Source organism: Lepidochelys olivacea, assembly GCF_965140295.1.
Source record: "Lepidochelys olivacea isolate rLepOli2 genome assembly, chromosome: 3".
Classification (NCBI taxonomy): domain Eukaryota; kingdom Metazoa; phylum Chordata; order Testudines; family Cheloniidae; genus Lepidochelys; species Lepidochelys olivacea.
The window spans coordinates 74,129,697-74,151,985 of NC_140413.1; the positions used below are offsets into that span (position 1 = coordinate 74,129,697).

At 40.9% G+C, this 22,289-nt stretch overlaps 1 protein-coding gene across 5 annotated transcripts in view; it reads left to right on the plus strand.

Moving 5' to 3' along the window:
* Positions 1–22,289, plus strand: part of KLHL32 (kelch like family member 32) — a 246,627-nt gene that overhangs the window by 66,568 nt on the left and 157,770 nt on the right. For 4 of the 5 annotated variants that reach the window (XR_014710741.1, XR_014710742.1, XM_084622592.1 and 1 more), the window contains exons 3-4: positions 19,151–19,239; positions 21,975–22,155. The exons of the other annotated variant lie outside the window; for it this stretch is intronic. Coding sequence is in view for 2 of the 4 variants with exons in the window: in XM_084622592.1 (XP_084478718.1) it covers positions 19,217–19,239; positions 21,975–22,155 (204 nt within the window). In the remaining 2 variants the exon portion in view is untranslated. The remainder of the gene's footprint in view (positions 1–19,150; positions 19,240–21,974; positions 22,156–22,289) is intronic. 5 annotated transcript variants of the gene reach the window in all.

The following is a 22,289-nucleotide window of genomic DNA, read 5'->3' on the forward strand; positions in this document are numbered from 1 at the left end:
CCCCCCTCCCTGTGGCTAACAGCGGGGAACATTTCTGTTTAGCCACAGGCAAACAGCCCAGCAGGAATGGGCTCCTCTGAGTGTCCCCTGAAGAAAAGCACTCTATTTCAACCAGGTGACCATGAATTATATCTCACTCTCCTGAGGATAACACAGAGAGATAAAGAACGGATTTTGGTTGAATGCCAGCAAACATACACTGCAATGCTTTGTTCTACAGTGATTCCCGAGTACGTGTTACTGGCCTGGAGTGGTAAAGTGTCCTACCATGAAGGATGAAATAAGGCTGCCCTCCCCAGAAACCTTTTGCAAAGGCTTTAGGAGTACATCTAGGAGAACCGCAAATGCCAGGGCAAAGTAATCCTTTCACATGCTTGCTTTTAAACCATGTATAGCATTTTAAAAGGTACACTCACCAGAGGTCCCTTCTCCGCCTGCTGGGTCCAGGAGGCAGCCTTGGGTGGGTTCGGGGGGTACTGGCTCCAGGTCTAGGGTGAGAAACAGTTCCTGGCTGTCGGGAAAACCAGTTTCTCCGCTTGCTTGCTGTGAGCTATCTACAACCTCCTCCTCATCATCTTCTTCGTCCCCAAAACCTACTTCCGTATTGCCTCCATCTCCATTGAAGGAGTCAAACAACACGGCTGGGGTAGTGGTGGCTGAACCCCCTAAAATGGCATGCAGCTCATCATAGAAGCGGCATGTTTGGGGCTCTGACCCAGAGCGGCTGTTCGCCTCTCTGGTTTTCTGGTAGGCTTTCCTCAGCTCCTTCAGTTTCACGCGGCACTGCTTCGGGTCCCTGTTATGGCCTCTGTCCTTCATGCCCTGGGAGATTTTCACAAAGGTTTTGGCATTTCGAAAACTGGAACGGAGTTCTGATAGCACGGATTCCCCTCCCCATACAGCGATCAGATCCCGTACCTCCCGTTCGGTCCATGCTGGAGCTCTTTTGCGATTCTGGGACTCCATCATGGTCACCTGTGCTGATGAGCTCTGCATGGTCACCTGCAGCTTGCCACGCTGGCCAAACAGGAAATGAGATTCAAAAGTTCGCGGTTCTTTTCCTGTCTACCTGGCCAGTGCATCTGAGTTGAGAGTGCTGTCCAGAGCGGTCAGAATGGAGCACTCTGGGATAGCTCCCGGAGGCCAATACCATCGAATTGTGTCCACAGTACCCCAAATTCGAGCCGGCAACGTCGATTTAAGCGCTAATCCACTTGTCAGGGGTGGAGTAAGGAAATCGATTTTAAGAGCCCTTTAAGTCGAAATAAAGGGCTTCATTGTGTGGACGGGTGCAGGTTTAAATCGATTTAACGCTGCTAAATTCGACCTAAAGTCCTAGTGTAGACCAGGGCCTAGATTCCAACATCTCTGTTTTGTTAGGTAGTTACTGCTACCCACAAGCAATGTTAGGAAAGTGACACACATCTGCCCTGATCTTGTCCTTGTTTCTGTGAGACTGAGAGTTGCAGTTTCACACCAATGGTGTGAGAAATGATTCTTGCAGAGCAAATGGCTTCCTTCATGACAATATTCATTTCTTTTGTAACAATTTATTTTATAAAGGAGGCGACTATTGCCAGTCTGAATGTCTGATGAAATGTTTAACTACAGTAGAACATATCAATGTTTTCCTGTTTATATATGGATGTAATGTATCCTATTATAAAATGTCAGACCCTGCCTCATGGTCAGTGGCAACAAATGTGACCTTGATGCTTTCTGCAATACTATGCCAGTTCTTGGAAAGTTCAGGTTTTGGAAAATAAACAATCATGAAATTTCAAGTTTTGCAAAAGTTTTTAATGAACAAATTTGAAGTAGTATTTTTGGGTTACCAATATACTAGGTGAATGGTGTTAGAAGTATTCTCTAGAAAATGTATACAAAACAATAAAATTGCTATATGTACCTGTCTCTAGATCCTATTATATTTACCAGTTTCCACCATGGCCCATAAAACTAAACAAATCATAATTGGGAAAAGAGTATAGGGAATGAGTATGGAGAGAAATTCTTCTGGTGGAAAAAGAGTCAGCTTTCCCTTCCTTTAGAAAATAATGTGTGTGTTGTAGTAGTTGTGCTTTCTTGTACCAATTTCTTTTTCTTTTATACTTTAAGAAACCTTACATCTCAACGTTTTAAAAAAAATCACTGCAATAGGCACTTGTAATTCAAAATAGAAATAAACTACTTCTCCCCACATTTGTAACACCACATACAGGAGAAATACATACTACATACAAAAAAGCTACGTTAGAAGAACATAATTGTTAGGTTGCAAAGTTAAGCATGCAAAAGTTAAAAATCCCAGAATTAAGGTTGCCTGTGCAACCTTACTTCAGTCCTCTTTGTGTACATTCATTAGCGTGCAGCCTTTAATTGCCTGTGCCTTTCTGATAGAAAAATAGTATGTCATCATGTAATCTTAATTCTGGTATTTCTGAAATTCTGAGTGCTCGATTTTGCAACCTTAATATGGGGTGTGTGTGTGGGTGTAAATTTCTAGCCGTTTAAAAAAAAGCAAACTGAAAAAACAAATGCCATCATATGGCATTGTAATGAGACCCACATGGGTATGAGCAACGTTGGAAACTTTAGATTCACCACCAATTACTAAAGGAATAAATTATAGCAGTAGTAGGTTGTTATCTATGCAGATCACCATTACAGGGGAATGAGAGACACTTTACCAGTGGGTTCATAGATAGTTGCTAACAGTCGGGTAATGGTGAGACTCAGGAGTCCTGGGTTGCATTCCAGACTCTGGCTCGCACTCATCTGCCTATTCCTCCTAATATGTCCCTGTCTCAATCCTATCTCTTCCCCATCCGTCTCCTCATCCCAGGCCCATTCTCCTCACCTAGCTAATTCCAGTCTCCACTCCTCAGGCTTCTCATCTCAGTTTTCCTCATTGTTCAACTAGTCCCAGGTTTCCCCCTCCTGGCCTCCTCGTCTGCTCTGAGTCCTTCCAACCTTCCCTATTAGCTCCCAGTCCTATCTCCTGTCTGTCTCCTTCTTCTAGTCTTCTGTTTCTCCCTTGCTTCTCAGATGATCTTAGCACTCCCTCCCCACCAGTCAATTGGCTCCTAGTCCTCTCACCCAACTCCCTCACTGGCTTTCATTCCCAGCATCTCCTCCCCCCTACTTCTAGTCCCACTCACCATCACTCCAGTCCCAGTCTTACCAAGCTCCTTGTCCCAATTTGCTCGTTTCCCTCTCCCGAGTCAAGTTTTTGTTCCCTTTGCATGCCCCCCCCACCAAAAAAAAACCCAACAAAAAACAAAACAAAAAAGAATTTGAAGAGCAACTAGCAAAAGACACAAAAACAAATAACAATTTTAAGTATATCAGAAGCAGGAAACCTGCCAAACAATTAGTGGGGTCACTGGATAATCAAGGTGATAAGGAGCACTCAAGGAAGACAAGGACATTGTGGAGGAGTTAAATGAATTCATTGCATTGTCTTCACTGCAGAGGATGTGAGGGAGTTTTCTACACCAGTCTTTTTAGGTGACAAACTTGAGGAACTGTCCCATAGTGAGATGTCAATAGAGAAGGTTTTGAAATAGTAATAAGTCACCAGGATCAGATGGTATTCACCCAAGTATTGTGAAGGAACTCAAATATGAAATTGCAGAACTACTAACTGTGGTATGTAACTTCAGCCTCCGTACCAAATGACTGGAATGTAGCTAATGTAATGCTGATTTTTAAAAAATGCTTCAGATGTGATCCTGGCAATTTTACTGGCCAGTAAGCCTAACTTCAGTACCAGGCCAATTGGTAGAAACTATAGTAAAGAACAGAATTATCAGACACATAGACTAACATGATATGTTGTTGACTCTTTTCTATGGCTTTTGTAAAGGGAAATCATGCCTCACCAATCCATTAAAATTCTTTGAGGGGGTCAAAATGCATGTGGACAAGGGTGATCTAGTTGATACAGTGTACCTGGATTTTCAGAAAGCCTTTGCCATCATCCCTCACTAACGGCTCTTAATCCTACTAAGCGGTGATGAGATCAGAGGGAAGGTCCTCTCATGGATCAGTAACTAGTTAAAGGATACAAAATAAATGGTCAGTTTTCCCAATGAAAAGAGATAAATAGTGGGGTCCCCCAAGGATCTGTTCTGGGACCTGTACAACATATTTATAGATCTGGAAAAAGGGGTTAACAGTGAAGTGTCAGAGTTTGCAAATAATCAGTTACTCAAGATGGTTAAGTCAAAGGTTGACTGCAAAGAGTTACAAAGGGATCTCACAAACCTGGATGACTGAGCCACAAAAGGGCACATGATATTCAATTTCATAAATGCAAAGTAATGCACACTGGAAAACATAATCGCAGTGATACATATGAAATTGTCTAAATTAGCTGATATCACTCTAGAAAGAGATCTGGGAGTCCCTCCATATGTAGGGAGGGGCAGCTTGGCCAAATGGTGGTGTGATCTGGAACACATGGAGTTGGCCCCTGCACAACAGAACACATGGAAGTCTGCTGAGAACTCGACCCTGGCAGCACTGGCTCATGCAATTCAAAGAGAGAGGGCAGAATCCCAGGCTGAGGGAAACACGGGACGAAGGAGGTGTGTGTGGGGACAGGAATCCCTCCTCACCTCACCTCCTCCAAAACATTTGAATTGGTGCTGCTGACATGTAGGAACTGTGAGGGAATGGAGCATGCTCAATTGCTCTGTGGAGTTGTAATATGCTCTGTATAGTTACCACTAGGAGGTAGGAGATGCTTGAGCATGCTCAGTAAGTACAGAATCTTAGATTTTAACATCTAAAATCTCTGCAGTCTCTACTTAGTATGTGTGAATGGCAATTTTTTTCCCTGGAGGCTTATAACTTGGCTACAACATTTGGGTAGATTTTCATAGGGATAGCGCTGGAGACATCCCTGACACAAAGACACCCACTGCTAAATTTCAAGTCCCTCTTCCAAGCATGGAGTCACTAGAGATTTCCAAAGAAAAGGTTACCAGAATTTGTTAGCATGGGCAAAACAATGTATTTTGTCCTAGCCTCATTCTCAGAAACAGCTGAACCATTTTGGCTGAAAATTTCCATAGATATTTGATAGCTGCTTTCAACTACCTGAGAGGTGGTTCCAAAGAGGATGGCTCTAGACTGTTCTCAATGGTAGCAGATGACAGAACGAGGAGTAATGGTCTCAAGTTGCAGTGGGGGAGATTTAGGTTGGATATTAGGAAAAACTTTTTCACTAGGAGGGTGGTGAAACACTGGAATGCGTTACCTAGGGAGGTGGTAGAATCTCCTTCCTTGGAGGTTTTTAAGGTCAGGCTTGACAAAGCCCTGGCTGGGATGATTTAACTGGGAATTGGTCCTGCTTCGAGCAGGGGGTTGGACTAGATGACCTTCTGGGGTCCCTTCCAACCCGGATATTCTATGATTCAGCATGAGGCAGGTGTAACATTTCAACCCAAATGGTTAAAGTCTAGCAAAGTTGCAAGGAGCTGAAAACCGAGTCGTATAATGGTACAGGTCAAGTAACCTAAATAGGTGGTGCGATCAGTCCCACCTGTAATATAAACTTAATGTATCGGAAATCTATTATGAATCTACTAACAAAAAGATACAAAAAAAAACAAAAACAAACCCCACCCAACCTCCATAAAGTACAGCTTCTTATAGCACTCAGGGTCTAATATTTAAAATAGGTTATCACATCCGGGTGGACTTATCTGAGTAAAAGTGCTCAGATACCACATTTGTGGGGGCTATGCAAATACCTGTACAGGTGTTTCTGCAAGTTTTATGTTAGGGTTTAGGATGCCTTGCTGTAATTTTCAGTATCTTTACCACCAACCATATGTGAAAAGGAAGAACTAAACATAGCGTTAGCTAACTTTTGAATTCAGTGGGACAGTCTTCTCCCTTGGAGGCTTTATTTTATTGGTAATCTTTGATTTGTATCTCCTTCCAATCTGCTTTGATGCCTTCTACCCCAATCAGTAAACTTTGGAAAGCTGTTGTGCCCTGTAATTTGTCACTAGTAAGGTCTTATTTGAATTGTGGGATGATTGTCAAATAATTGTGGCCGAGTTACAGAAAAGACCTGGAAAATCGCAGAAAAGTAATAATGGACCTTTATTAATTGCGGTAATTTGGAAAAGCCAGGAAAGACATGCTTAAGAGAAATTTGCTGGAACAATATAAACACTGAAGTATTAAGTTATGCCTGCTAACTTTTTTGATAGCCAGACATTTTCATGCAACTATATTGCAGTCATTAATGCGTGGGGCTGACAGCCTGACCCCAGCCACTATCAGCAAGGATCAATGGGATTCTACTGAACTAATGGGGGAAACAAGTATGTTGCAAACCTCAAAATCTAGCAAATGGGCAGTGGAGGCTGGCATCATGGGTCAATCAGAAGAAAACCTCAGTAGCTAATGAGAGATCATAGGTACAGTGGGGATTGACTGTAAAGGGCCAATAAAGTGAATACAAGAAGCTTTTGATTGATGGGAGAAAGAAGTGGTAGCCAGTGGAGATATTCAAAAGGGGGCGGGGGGTGTTGTGGTCAGTGATGGACTAGCAAAAGGATCTTTGCAGCAACGTTTTGAGTGGCTGTGAGTGGGGTAAGATTGCGTTTATCAAGGCCAGAGGAAAGGATGTTGCAGTAAGCAAGATGTGATGAGAGCTTGGAGAAGAATTTTAGCTGTGTGGATGGACAGCAAAGACCATGTCTTAAAAAATAATATGCAACTGGCAAGATTTAGACATAACCTGGTGTGATGACCAAGAGAAAGGTCTGAGTAAATAATGATGCCTGAATGACGTAGAATGATAGTGTTTTCCACTGTGATCTAGAGAGGAGGAAGCAGGGATGAGATGGGTGGTGAAAGATTAGGAGCTCTATTTTAGCAATGTTTAGTTTGAGAGTAGCATTTGGTGATAAGTATTTCTTTGCAGTTTTGTTTGTTTACTAAGAATGTACAAAGTCCAGTGTCTCTGAATGCAGAAAGAATCAAATAATAGGAAACAGCTTCCTTTGCTTACAAGTACCAAGAATGCTCTTTTCAGCCTGCACCTGACCCAAAAACCTCTCCCCAAGCTTCTTCTATAATCAGACACTGATTTCAGCTGCTCCTTCTCTTTCCAGCTCTTCCAGTTTTTTTGTGTGTTTTGCCTTCCCTCCCCCACCGTGGAATCCCCTGCCAACATGGTGGTAGGTTTCTGGTCAAGCTATTAGGCCTTGTTTTAGATATGGCCCCATAAGATAGTTATATGAAACACTTAAGTGCTTTCACTCCTAATCTCTCAGAGGTTTGTGATCCAAGCAGTCACCATTACCTCTCAGCACAACAGGAGTTTAAAAAAAAAACAAAAAAACCCACTTTTTTTTTTAAACTCATAAATGATCGTGAATAAGTACTTGGGGGTAAAAAAACAAAACAAAACCAAAACAAACTAGTAGTAGCAGAGTTTCATCCTCTTTCACTGCTTGGGGTTTGTCTACAGGAGTGTCACAGGAGAGGTCTCAAGAGCCCTCTCTAACCTCAGTCACCTACCACAACCAATCCAGGTCGTCGTCTTCACTATCACCAGGCTTTATTATAGTTTATTTACAATCAGTAGCCAGCTTCCCTACATGCTTCTGGGGCAGGGTATACTAGTAGCAGCTGCCAGTCAGTCCTGGCCCACTTCTGCCTTCCTTCAGGCTCCCTACTCGCCTCCAGCATTTCCTTCCTGTTTGTTTATATAATCCTACCTGCTGCGGCTATTTCCACCCAATTAGCCCCTCAGCTGTATCTCCATTCAGATAATTGGCCTCCTCTGCTGACTGTCTTTCAGACAGAGCTCAATTAATATAAACTGGTGGGGATTTGAGTGATAGGGTGCTGAATTTGCTCCTGAGTCAGCACACTCTGTTACAAGCAAGATAAACGGATTTTTAACATGTTGTAGCTGGTCAAGGTGACTCCTAGGCCCCTATGAGGTTCACCACAATTAGCCAGTGTGTTAAAGTACATCTTGCCCTATGTGCACTAGAATGTTAAAACACATTGGTGAACATTTTTTAAAAAAAACACCTTTTATCCTAGTCTAGGTGATCCCTTGAAATAGATTCTTATAACATTCTAGAGGAAGCCAAACATGTCATGTTTGGTGTAAACAGCTTATTTTTATTAATGGAGATGAAGTGAGCTAACATCATCACACTTTTCCAATTCACACTACTCAAATGTGAGGCCAAGTTTTACTTTGACTTGTTAATGTGTAAAAACCTCAAACTGACTTGTTTTCAGTAGGATTTTACCTCATTATCAAGTGTTAGCTAGCATGATAAGAATGTGCCTTTTCCCTAGTGAGGATGCACCTGTAGAGATCAGCGCAAACTCTCAGTTCAGGTAACTGCCAGATGTTTTGCTTTTCTATTTAGTCTGGGTAAAATGAAGTACACTCAGTTCTACCTCCTGGAGGTATGTACAGTTGTGAGGTATGATTCTGCCACCTAGTGGCTATGCAAGGTAATTCGTAAACAGTGCACAGGCACGGAATAACAGCCATTGGCATTTACAGCCTCTTCTTTGATTGACTGATATATTTAAAACAAAACAAAACTTTTCTGAATACTGTGGTCTTTAATTATGTGATCACATACTATTTTTTTCCACAGGACCCCTGCCTCATTCAGTGCATAGGGGGGCAGAATCAAGGTAGCATGGACAACCATATATCTGGGTCTTCTTAACTTTGACTGCTTGACTTCAATTTAAATAACATTTTTCACTTTTTTATTTGATACATAATATATTAATTAGCAATATGCGGTTGCCTTAAAAGTAGACAGATTTATACAAAATCATGTTATGTCTTATTTGTGGTGGTTTTGTCACATGTTCCCACTATTAGGTCTCAGCAACTCCACTAAGCACCTGGGGGAAGTGAGTCAAAAGCTTGTCTGTTAAAATAATCTCCACTCTCCTGCTGATTTAGAATTAAGATTGCTCAAATCTGGGCTTTAAATCACTGTATCTCTGAATTATCAAGGCCATTGGAAATAATTATGTCATGGCACAGTGAAAACTATAGTGGTATGGTTGAGAGTAACTGTGGATTCATATTTGCATGAAGTAAATACATTAAAGTTATTGATCTTTGGAATAACTGTAACCTGGTGAGCTTTGAGTTTATATTACATAGAAAAGCTCTACAAGCCTTCACCCGTCATTGATTGGGTTTCACATACACAGATAAATATATTTTCTTGCTAGCCTGAGACAAACAAATCTGAATAGTGTTTTGAACAAAATATAGTATGTAGACACTCAGGCACTTGAGCCCTGATCCTGATAGCATTTACAAATGTAAGCAACTTTATAGGTATAAAAGGTCCCATTACACTCACACTGAGGAATTGCACTGGGGAATTGTTCTTTAGTTGAGGCAAAGCAATCAAAGAAATTTTAGCAGTATACAAATTATATTTAGTTGTGAAGAAAGCTGAAAGAGTAAGATTAGAAGGAAAAACCATACAAATCAGATCCTGGTGGTACCAATGCTAATATTAATTATTAGAATAAACAGAAGAACTTCCCCTCTTGTAAGTTATCCTGTGGAAGAGATGGAAATAAATGTAAACAAATTAGGCAAACATCTGTGTAGTTATGCATCTCAAGTCCTATTGATTTCACTACTTTTGGATGCATTCTTTATAAGCACTGACTATGGCTTTGGTAGTAAAAGTAATATGTTTATGCCAAATTTTGCTGTTCTTATTCCACATTAACCTTGTTTAAATGAATAGGTTTTGTTTTTTTTTAATAACAGGATTCAGCCCTTTGATATTATTCTGGAAACATGAGTACAGTTGCATATCACAGTAATGTTTCTAAAGCTATGTTAATGGATCTTCTATACTTGAGAATAAATGTTGAGGGGCGGCAGAGAAACCATTTAAAAGGATACTAGCAACTTAAAATCATAATTTGTAAACAAACAATTCTTTAACTACATCAATAATAGCAGGTTATTACAAGTTAAAACAATATTTAAAATCTTAAATCACAGTCCTACAACATGAGGTGGCACAGACAGTTTGCTGCGCTCACACAGAGCTGCATCGGCCTTCATTTTACCTCAGCCCCCTGTAGTTAACACCACGGGGAAAAAAGTGTAAGAATATAATGTCTTTTAAAAATCGTATCTGGGACTCAAAACACTAATATGTATTAATCATATTGTTATCAGATTATATAGCTATAGAGCAGAGTTAACGTTGTTTGGGTACCTTGACTATACACTTTCATACATGTTTTCATTTCTTTTCCTTTTTTTAGTTTTGAATTTCCGGGGTTTACAATGATTTTTGGGAAAATTATAGCATCCCTTTCATGTTTTTTCCCGTAATCTAATGTTCTCCCAAACTTTTATCTCCATCTTTGTTCAGTTTGTGTTTGGGAATTTTAATATGGTGGACTGTTTTTTGCACTAACCACAGTAATGAAGGAAGGAAGAGAAAAAACAAAGTGTTAATTCAGTGTAACAGGAATAAGATAACTAATATAACTTAATTGTTTGACTCAAATCTATCTCAAATAAATTGTACATTGAAAAGAACAAAGGCAAGGATTTTCCATATATACTATGTCTAACACCTAAATTGAAGCTAGTGCTTTCCATTTGGCCTATTATTTTCCAGTCAATCTGTCCAACACAGTAGAATATTCTCCTAGAGCATTGAGATTTAGGTCACATGATGACACTTGGTTTAAGCGGAAAACTTTATCCTAGAACTCATAAACTAATCCTTTAAACCAATTTAGCAATTCAAGGCAGTTAAATAGATCAGACAATATTAAGTTTTCAGCCTTTGTAATGATTAGCATTTCCTTATGTGTCAAGGAATGTTAGGTTATGTAAAGATGAGAGGATATCAAATGCTAAAACTCTTAATATAAGGGGTTTTGAAATTTCTAAGTATCAATGACATCCAGGTTTTAAAAGTGTTAGTTTGGAATTCTTGTTGCATGAAACGGTTTTACCTGAATTATGGAGAATAAACGCTACAAATTCTAGATTATATGGCTAATCCAGGACAGTAAATTTGAGCTGAAAATACAAAAGTGTGTGTATATATAGGTAGCTTTGAGGCAACACTGTAAAGTAAATTCCAATCAAAACTTAATTTACCTTAAAATGTATTTAAGCCTATGGAAATTGTCCTCCTTAGATTCCAAATATCTTTTATAAATATACTATTCAATTACCAGAAATAAATAGTTAGCTAATGCTCATATAAAATCTGCAAAGCAAATTTTTGTGCTGTCTCTGCAGTAGCCACTACCTAACACAGTTTGTTTTCTGGATTGTTCTGCATCAATAATATTGAAGCCAAAGCAATATCATTAACAAAAATAAAAATTATAGGGCCAGATCCTCAGCTGGTGTTAATTGGTGTGGCTCCCTGGAAGTCAGTGGAACTCTACCATCTTAAATGAGATGAAGATTTGGCCTTATGATATTTTTAAATTGCTTTCAAAGCATAGAAAAACACCAGTCTTTCATAAATGCAAAAGAACTATTGTGGAACTAAATGTTCTCAACCTATTACAATATGGCAAGCAGTAAAGAATCTGATCTTCCCATTGTAGGAGCCCACACAAGGTTTATATTTTAATCCTGAAGAACCAAATCCGCTCCCAAGCAAACCTTTTAGTGTGTGGGTGTGTGGTGGAGAAGGGAAGGACCTCACTGTATTATTTTTATATTCCTTTTTTCATGTTGTTAATTAGAAACATACTTGTATATAAACAGAAGTTATTTTTCTTTTTAAAGTATTTTAAAGTATTTTAATCTTGATACAATACTGATTACAATAAGAGACATATGCCTTTATAATTTCACCCCTTACCCAATTTGTCTTGTCATAAAAGAAGTGTAGTATATAAGAAAAGAGAGGAGAAAAAGTTTTCATTCTTCTTACACTGTGCTCTCTTCTTTTTGTTAGTGAATTACATTAAACAATAAACCATATCAGTTTTTCCCTATATAAGTTATTTCCTAAATTACCAAAGTAGCATAGATCTCTTCTAGTTACTCTGTTACAGGACATTAATGGAAAAAAATTGTATGCATGTCAAAATACCACTCTTTTTCAGTTCTCTATAACTTTTGCCAAACTTAAACTGTTCAAGCTGAGATTTTTGGTGAGGGTGTCTGCTTCAGGCTGAATTTTTTGGGGGGACAGGGGAAGGGAATTTCAGCAAAAATGATTCAGCCATTTCAGAAAATGAGTTAGGGAAAATATGTTTTTTGCCTATTTATAATAGAAATTTGTTACAAGTGTGCGTTGAGTAGCTCTAACACCTTATGGTCTGAAGCAGGGAGGTTGCATTGGTGACAGGGATGTGCTTTTTGCTCTTTTTCTGAAAATTCACCCAAACTCAACCAAACTATAAACCTCTTCAAATCTCAGTTCCAGTGGTCAATAGAGTTGGTAGAAAAATTGTTCGAAGAGTCCATCTGTACTGAGCATTCACCTGTGTGACAAGTAGACTGTGTGTGTGCCATCTCCACGGAGCGACTGAACTTCTTCACAGCAATGCTGCGGGGTTGAGCAGGTCTTTTCCTGCAATAGCTCTTGTGGGCTTCTAGGTGTCTCTGTGAGGCCAGGTACAAGAAGTGACACTAAAGAAATTGCCTTTTATTCTCCATTCTCCCTCTGCTAGTGGCCAGGCAGTGTGGAAGAGTCCTGTAGGGGGAAAAACCCAGTATGTGTTCATGTAATTAAAGACTGTATCATCTGTGACAAAGTTCCACCTCTGCCTTGGTGGGTCCTGCACCTACTGGCAGATTTGCTCGCCTCAGAGATTCACAGCAGCCCTCAGTTTGGCCACTTTTGCTAGTGGCTCAAACCTGCCATTCACTCAGCTAAACTCATCACTGGCCAGCATGGGGAAAAAGAGGGAGAACAATCCCCGCTGTCTCTGCTGGTCCACCAAGTGGGTCAGCAAACAGGCCAGAGCCCTTCTCCTCTGGTGGGACCCACAGTCCAGGTCAACTCTTCCTGTATCCAATAGGGAGTTGGGGAGATGGGCGGGGGGAACCCAGGCCCACCCTCTACTCTGGGTTCCAGCCCAGGGCCCTGTGGATCACAGCTGTGTAGTGTTTAATGTAACACCTGTGTGATAGCTATAACTCCCTGGGCTACTTCCCCATGGCCTCTTCCCAACACCTTCTGTATCCTCACCACAGGCCCTTCTTCCTCATGTCAGATAGTGTTTGTACGCCTCAGTCCTCCAGTAACATGCCCTCTCACTCTCAGCTCCTTGTGCAGCCCCCACTGACTGAAGTGAGGTCCTTTTTAAACCAGGTGCCCTGATTAGCCTGCCTGTCTTAATTGATTCTAGCAGCTGCTTAATTGGCTCCAGGTGTCCTAATTAGCCTGTCTGCCTTAATTGGTTCCAGTAAGTTCCTGATTGTTCTGGAACTAGCCCTGTTACCTTACCCAGGGAAAAGGGACCTGCTTAACCTGGGGCTAATATATCTGCCTTTTATACTTACCTGGCTGTCGAGGAAGCCCCCCCCGCTCTGGGCCCAGGCTAGCCTGAACACCTCTCCCTCCTGAAAGCTGTTGTGTTATACCTTTTGATTGCGTTGTTTTGTTGCTAAGTTTTTTTTTATCCTTTTGTATTCTTTGTAACTGTTTCAAATAAATTTCCTTTCTGTTTCAAAAAAAAAAAAAAAAAAAAAAAAAACTAGCCCTGTTACCTTACCCAGGGAAAAGGGACCTGCTTAACCTGGGGCTAATATATCTGCCTTTTATACTTACCTGGCTGTCGAGGAAGCCCCCCCCGCTCTGGGCCCAGGCTAGCCTGAACACTTCTCCCTCCTGAAAGCTGCTGTGTTATACCTTCTGATTGCGTTGTTTTGTTGCATAGTTGTTTTGTTTCCTTTGGTAATTCTGTAAGCGTTACCAATAAACTTTCTTTCTGTTTAAAAAAAAAAAAAAACTAGCCCTGTTACCTTACCCAGGGAAAAGGGACCTGCTTAACCTGGGGCTAATATATCTGCCTTTTATACTTACCTGGCTGTCGAGGAAGCCCCCCCCGCTCTGGGCCCAGGCTAGCCTGAACACTTCTCCCTCCTGAAAGCTGCTGTGTTATACCTTCTGATTGCGTTGTTTTGTTGCATAGTTGTTTTGTTTCCTTTGGTAATTCTGTAAGCGTTACCAATAAACTTTCTTTCTGTTTAAAAAAAAAAAAAAACTAGCCCTGTTACCTTACCCAGGGAAAAGGGACCTGCTTAACCTGGGGCTAATATATCTGCCTTTTATACTTACCTGGCTGTCGAGGAAGCCCCCCCGCTCTGGGCCCAGGCTAGCCTGAACACTTCTCCCTCCTGAAAGCTGCTGTGTTATACCTTCTGATTGCGTTGTTTTGTTGCATAGTTGTTTTGTTTCCTTTGGTAATTCTGTAAGCGTTACCAATAAATTTTCTTTCTGTTTCAAAAAAAAAAAAAAAAACTAGCCCTGTTACCTTACCCAGGGAAAAGGGACCTGCTTAACCTGGGGCTAATATATCTGCCTTTTATACTTACCTGGCTGTCGAGGAAGCCCCCCTGCTCTGGGCCCAGGCTAGCCTGAACACTTCTCCCTCCTGAAAGCTGCTGTGTTATACCTTCTGATTGCGTTGTTTTGTTGCATAGTTGTTTTGTTTCCTTTGGTAATTCTGTAAGCGTTACCAATAAACTTTCTTTCTGTTTCAAAAAAAAAAACTAGCCCTGTTACCTTACCCAGGGAAAAGGGACCTGCTTAACCTGGGGCTAATATATCTGCCTTTTATACTTACCTGGCTGTCGAGGAAGCCCCCCCGCTCTGGGCCCAGGCTAGCCTGAACACTTCTCCCTCCTGAAAGCTGCTGTGTTATACCTTCTGATTGCGTTGTTTTGTTGCATAGTTGTTTTGTTTCCTTTGGTAATTCTGTAAGCGTTACCAATAAATTTTCTTTCTGTTTCAAAAAAAAAAAAAAACAACTAGCCCTGTTACCTTACCCAGGGAAAAGGGACCTGCTTAACCTGGGGCTAATATATCTGCCTTTTATACTTACCTGGCTGTCGAGGAAGCCCCCCTGCTCTGGGCCCAGGCTAGCCTGAACACTTCTCCCTCCTGAAAGCTGCTGTGTTATACCTTCTGATTGCGTTGTTTTGTTGCATAGTTGTTTTGTTTCCTTTGGTAATTCTGTAAGTGTTACCAATAAACTTTCTTTCTGTTTCAAAAAAAAAAACTAGCCCTGTTACCTTACCCAGGGAAAAGGGACCTGCTTAACCTGGGGCTAATATATCTGCCTTTTATACTTACCTGGCTGTCGAGGAAGCCCCCCCGCTCTGGGCCCAGGCTAGCCTGAACACTTCTCCCTCCTGAAAGCTGCTGTGTTATACCTTCTGATTGCGTTGTTTTGTTGCATAGTTGTTTTGTTTCCTTTGGTAATTCTGTAAGTGTTACCAATAAACTTTCTTTCTGTTTCAAAAAAAAAAAAAAAAACTAGCCCTGTTACCTTACCCAGGGAAAAGGGACCTGCTTAACCTGGGGCTAATATATCTGCCTTTTATACTTACCTGGCTGTCGAGGAAGCCCCCCCGCTCTGGGCCCAGACTAGCCTGAACACTTCTCCCTCCTGAAGTCTGCTGTGTCATACCTTCTGTTTGCTTTTGTTTTGTTGCATAGTTTTGCTTTATCCCCTTTGGTGATTCTTTGTAAGTGTTACACAAATAAAATTCTTTTCTGCTTCAAAAAAAAATTAAACTTACCTGGCAGGGGAGATACCATGATCACGAAGGTGGTTTTCCCAGGGTGAGGCTCATCCATTGCACTGTGGGTGTGCTGACCCCTGCGATTTCCCCAAATGTGGGTAACTTGACTGCATAATTTGTGGTAGTGAGGGACTGCATTCGCACTCTCCCCTGGCTCTCAGTTTAAAAAAAAATCACTCTCCTGTAGCCATCTGGCCTGACCCTGTCACACATCATACATGAGCAAAAGGGTTTTTCTGGCATTTCCTAACTGTGGAGTATTTGATTTGGGTGAACTTAACATTCTTTTAATGTAGGGCTTTTTAAAATGTAATATAAATATACTTGAATGTGAGACTAATTTCACATGCAAGTATACAGTTCAGTTCATTACACTCTTAGGGCTAAATTCAGTTACATTTGTTTTAAAATGTTCCAGGATGACCTGAAGTTTGGAATAAAGTGTTGCCTTTAGGGCACTGCTCTTCTTAAGGGATGATGTGACACTGCATTGCCTCAGGGGAAACTCTGCTTTGCTGCACCAGTCCAGTCTAGGCCTAGTGCAGTGGGGAGGTATGGGAGGAGGCAGAGAGAGATCCCTACTCTCTTGTTGCCACTGTGCCTCACTAGGGGGTAGGAACAGCAATTCTGTCTGGTCTTTAGACAGCACATGCAAGGTGGGAGGAAGAGGGGAGAAGACTTCTTGTGTCTCCCCTGCCCCCACTACATACATACGTAAGGTCCAGGAAGAATCTGGCCCTTAAATAATGTATCATGAAGAAATCATAACCCAGGTGAACAGGAGCTATAATATTGAATGTGAGTTAGGGACAGTGCTTAATTTGTAATGAAAGAGCTGCTGGGGCTCAAGAAATTAGGTGCCAGGGCTCAGACATTTTTTTTACTTTCATAAGTGATGCAGGTACCAGGGCTATGAACTGGCAAACCAGGAGGTGCTGCAGTTCAGCCCTGGCAAGCCTTGGCACAAATCAAGCAATGGTTAGGGGGAAGAATTAGGCCCAAAGTGAACCTAAGCAAACCACTTTCTTCTGTGTTCTCTTGCTTAATTTCTTTGATAATGTCACAGATAGATGCTGGTGGTATCAAAATCTATTGCCATGGAAGCATGTGATAACAGAAGCACCAGATTGTGGCATCAGTGACTAAATCAGGCAGCAGGAGGAAGGTCTAATATCAGAGAGAGCTGATTTTACGCATGCACGTGTACACACACACACGCCCGGGTAATTAACAGTGATAGAAAAGGAAAAAGAATATTATGGCTTGATGAGCTATTTACTTCTGGGAGAATTCTGCACCAAGAAATTCTGCACCTACTATTTTAAAATTCTGCACATCTTGTCAAAATAACACAGTATAATCATGCCAGTTTCAATTATTTTGGTAATTTATTTCAAAATATCTATCACAACTATGTAGCAATACAGACAACAAAAAAGATTCAGGAATGTTTTATGACAAATAGATTCCCTACTAGGCATATTAATACAAAACTGAGTTATAATTCCTTTAAAGTACAATATAGGAATGTATTTCCCACTGCACATGTGCAGAATTCAGAAGCAGTGCAAAGGCTGAGGGGACTCAGAGATAATGGAGGAGCTGAAGGAGAGAGAAGTAATTGGTGGGAAGGAGCCTGGGTGTGAAATTGGAGGGTTGTTGGATGTGGGTGGGAGAAGTATGGAATGGGTTTTTTTGGGCAGGGAGGGATTGTTAGGGATCCTCCACCATGCAGACCCTGGCTGACCCCTAGCCTTTCTCATTCACTTCTGCCTGTCCCCATATGTCCTTGCACCCCCATTCAGCTTCTCCCTCCCCCCTTGCGGCCCTGCACCCCTTCCTCCCTGTCCCCATGTGGCCCGGCACCCCATGTGTCCCTGTTCCCCCACTCCAGTTCAGCCCCTGCCCAAGTCTGTGACTCCCCAAGCAACCCCATGTGCCCCACGCTGTCTGACCCCCGCCCCCATATACCATGCCTCCTGACCTGGTCACATGAGTAGAGCACTGTGAGGAAGGCAACTTCCTTTTATCCCTGTCCAGAGCTGGGGCTGGCCCAGGAGTGGCTGTTCTTTTCTGGCACCACAGAGGCCTCTGGTGGGCAAAAGGTGTAACTGCAGCAACTTTCCTGCAGAATGTATTTTCTGCGGGGAGGGGGGGAATTCTGCACATGCGCAGAGATGCAGAGTTCCCTCAGGAGTAGCTATTGGAAGGAGAATAATGTGCTATCTGTAATAGTTTGCCAAAGTTTGGAAGTGGTTCACTATCTATTCTAATGTACTTAGATGCCTCAGTTCAAGCTGTCATATAAATTATGTTTATTATAGTTAATCCTCAAGGTGTTTTTTAATGTAATAGGTTGTCATAAAGAGGATGGTGATCAGTTTTGTTCTCTCTGAGGGTAGGACAAGAATAAGCAGTTTAGTTTACAGCAAGGGAAATCTAGGTTGGATATTAGAAAAGCTTTCCAGCTATAAATTTAGTTAAGCACTGGAACTGGTTATCTAGGAGGTTATGGAATCTTTATCATTGGAGGGTTTTAGGAACAGGTAAGACAAAACACCTGTCAAGGATGATCTAGGTAGACTCAATCCTGCCTCTTGTTGTTCATTCCAACTCTATATGTCTATGATTCTGTGGATATAAATTGAAGAGCAGGATGAAGATTAGTAGTAGCCTATAGATCAACAACATTCTCATCTCATCATGTTTGTTTGGTTTATTTCCGTACAGGTTTATATTGGTGAAAAGTTTTTCTTTGCTTTAACAGCCAATACTTCAGTGTTTTGCTATGGTAAAGCGAGTTAGTCAGTGAGCTTTTACAATCATAAATAACTAATTTGCTATTACACACCTGGTGGGCGGTGGTGGAAAGTAATACAGACAGTGCTCTGAATAGGGGGTATGCAGAGCCCCACTAACCTTGGGAGGACCTTTAGGATGGATTGTGTCTGTGGATGTGTAATCCATCCATAGCTGTCTGGTGGGCAGGGAGAGTATGCACATTGAACCATTCTAAGTGGCCCTGCCTGCCAGCCAACTCTGCAGGCTAGTATTGAGGGTCTGCACTGCCGGCCCACCTTGTTTGGGAAATATGTCTCCCTAGTGTTAGGGAGGGAGCATGCCTGTGACTTCAGTGACTGCAGTTGTCACTTGGGCTTATGTGGAAAGTGCTGGGGAAGAAAAGAGGGGAGGAAGTTATCTCTAGGCCAGGGTCAATCTAGCCAATAATGTTTTGTGACAAGGATGGACAAAAAACGTTGAATTTGAGTTTGGCCTCCTAAAAGTTTTGACCTTTAAGGATAAGGCTGCCTTTTCTTCAAATTTTAATATACCTTTTCTCTGTCTGTCTTTTTTTAGCTGTAATGTTTTCTTCTTCCTCCACAAGATTTTAAGTATTGAGATTCTGAAGAACAAACGTGAAGGATGCCATCTGAGAGGTGCCTCAGGTATGGTACTTTAAAGCAGTGCAGGATGTCATTGTCATTTAGCATGGTGTTTACTGAAGCATTAGTCATCATATGATGCATTAACAAAAGCATTCATTTAACACCTGCATCTCCAAATTATAACCTGGAAGAGATTGCTTTAAGAGTTGCTGTTGCCATTATCATGAACAACATGAAGCATGAATGAGACAGTAGTAATTTACTTGAACCCCACAATCCTCTCCAATTCCCTGTTGTTTCTCATTCTTTATGTCCTTCTCTACGTTAGGAGTTTGCCCAGGGGCATTTTCGGTGCCAGTGAATGCCCAAAGTGTAGACAAAAAAAACGCTGGAGTCAGTGAAGTTTTGCACTGGTGCAGTCATAATGGTGGCAGGTGATTGTTTGCTGTGATTGGGGCACTTTCCCAACGGCCATCTATAAGAAGGCTGGCTGCAAAGCATTCTTATTCATGCACTTCCTCTTCCTGCCCTTCCAAAGTTCTCATTTCCATTTTTCCTTATCCATCTGACACCTCAATCTGTTTCTCTCTTGTTTATGCTTCTTACTGGCTACTTTACTTGAATTAAATAATAATTATTTCCTTATTTTGGGAATGTTTGCACAGAGGGTGCTATACAAAATATATTCATGCTATGGAATTTCTGCAGGATCTATCACCAGTCTGGTTCCCTGGAGGCTGTTCTATTTTATACCCACTGCCTACATCTCACTGGGACCAACTTGGCAGTGGTATCCCACGATACCTCCTTTCCCTCTGCCATGACCCCAACACTGGAAGATTCCCTCAGACATGGGGGATAATGAACTGCCTAGATCTACTATGCTTTATGGCCACTTTGTACTCGCAGAATGGTACAAAATGGCACAGTGTGCCTGTGAATCAATGCTCTCATGTTTATAACTTTCAGTTGAAACTGTCCATAATGAACATGCAGATGTACATACCATACAAGTATGTAAGTATGTGGTTGTAATCAGAAAAATTACTAAAAGTTGAGATTGGTGCATTACAAATATTTGCTCCCTCTGATTCCAACTCTGCTGAGTTTATGGACAAAATCAGTGTTTTATTTCTGTTAGAAATGGGAAACGAGGATGCACATGACCGAACTGTCTTCTATTGATCCTCAAGCATCATGAACAGAATTGCTGGTTTTGCTTTGGTTCCAGGTTCCTTATTGTTGGTGCTGAAGAATGAACCTGAAAAAACACAGTTGGATTTTTTTTTTTTTTTTTTAGTTATCAGGTTGAACTTACAGCACTGACTGCTTAAAATAATAAATCTTGACTGGACTTAGTGAATTTCCTATGGAAGTTACAGAAAGGAAATAAATGTAAAACAGCAAGAAATTGCTTTTACAGGATTGTCTTTCCTGACAACTGTACTTTATTGTATATAAATAGGATTCCACAAGCAGAATAGTCAGAAATTATTTTGCACTTATTTCTTTGGTGTGAAACTAAATAAAGGACTAGCCCCTCAGCTGGTATAAATTCATATACAATTCACATGATTTAGCCCAGCAGAGGATCTGGCCAGTTGTATGTGGATTTTTTTTCTTTCTCCATTCCATGTATTTATTATTTTTTATATACATATAATCAGGTTGTCCTTTCAGTTTCCTGGAGTGGAGGAGATTTGGATCAGGCAGACCTAGGCAGGGAAGCACAGAAGCTCGGGGCCTATCAGCTCCATGGCTTTGTCCAAACACCAGGGAGTTATTTAGAGGAGATGCTTTTTGCAAAAGCACCTGTATTGGTCCTTAGCACCATGTAAGAGTCACCTGAGCCCTTAACACAAACCACCAAGTAGCCATCTGGCAACTTTAAGTTACAGCTATTCTGAATTGGTTTTAAAGAAGCAACCTAAAAGTGAAAGACTCTAGTCTCTTATTTATTCCTCAGCCATCTAGCCCCTTCTTATTTTTAAAATATGCTCATATTTTACAGTGAAAATGTAGCAAATATTGATATTAAATGACTAATTATTGGTTGAAACCACTTTTACAATATTACCAAGGAATAATGGAATAGTATGTTCTGTTGCTTTGACACCTTATATTGCAGGTATTATCTGAAAAGTAATAGTAAAAAAAAATGAACGTTCTGGTATCACAGATCTGCTGCTTGTGAGGCTTTAGAGTCATATCTGCTTTTTTTAGTGACAATTTTAACTAATCAGAACTACTTTTTACCTCCATTAGTTCAGCTGAACCAATATAGCTAAGGAAAAATTAGATGGAATCTCTTCTGGCTGGCAAAATTCTTTACAAAGTACGACTAGTAGAAACTGTTTTTGATGATAATACGTGAGCCAGACAATTTGTAGAGTTGGTTACATGAATGTTCAATATTCCTTTCTACTAATATATTAATTTAGGCCACTTTGGTTGTTTTTCTATTACCCTGTAAGAAGATGATAAAACCCCAAACCTTTGTACTCCTCTTACTTAACACTTGTATAAATCAGGACACTGAACCCAACAGTGGAGTAAAGGAGAAAAGAATCAGGGCCTTTGAGTTGTTGTAAATCTAACATATTTTCTATCCAAAATAAAACTAAATTATGTGAAACTTTTCCTGTGCTAAACATACCACATACAAGCGTCTCTTTGTTTGGGCACAAACTGCTTTATTTTTTTTAAACCAGAAATGTTGATCAGCATTAACTGCTGAGCCTCAGAGTTAGGTCTTATGTTTGTTGATAGACTCTTTTTGTTTCCTTCATTTGCAGTATTCAAGAAATGCTGACAGGTCAGAGGCTTTGCCAATCCAGTTCACATAATGATGCTGTATTGGCAGCCCTGAACCAACAAAGAAGTGATGGTGTACTCTGTGACATCACCCTCATTGCAGAAGAGCAGAAATTCCATGCCCATAAGGCAGTACTTGCAGCATGCAGTGATTATTTCCGAGTAAGTTTACCTTCGCATTTTCCTTCCCTTATAAAATCACTAAGAAATATGATGTAACTTCAAGAAAAAAATGGTTGCAGGTTCCATGCTGAGCAAGTTACAATTTAAATCTGAGTCTTTGAAAAGGATGAGAT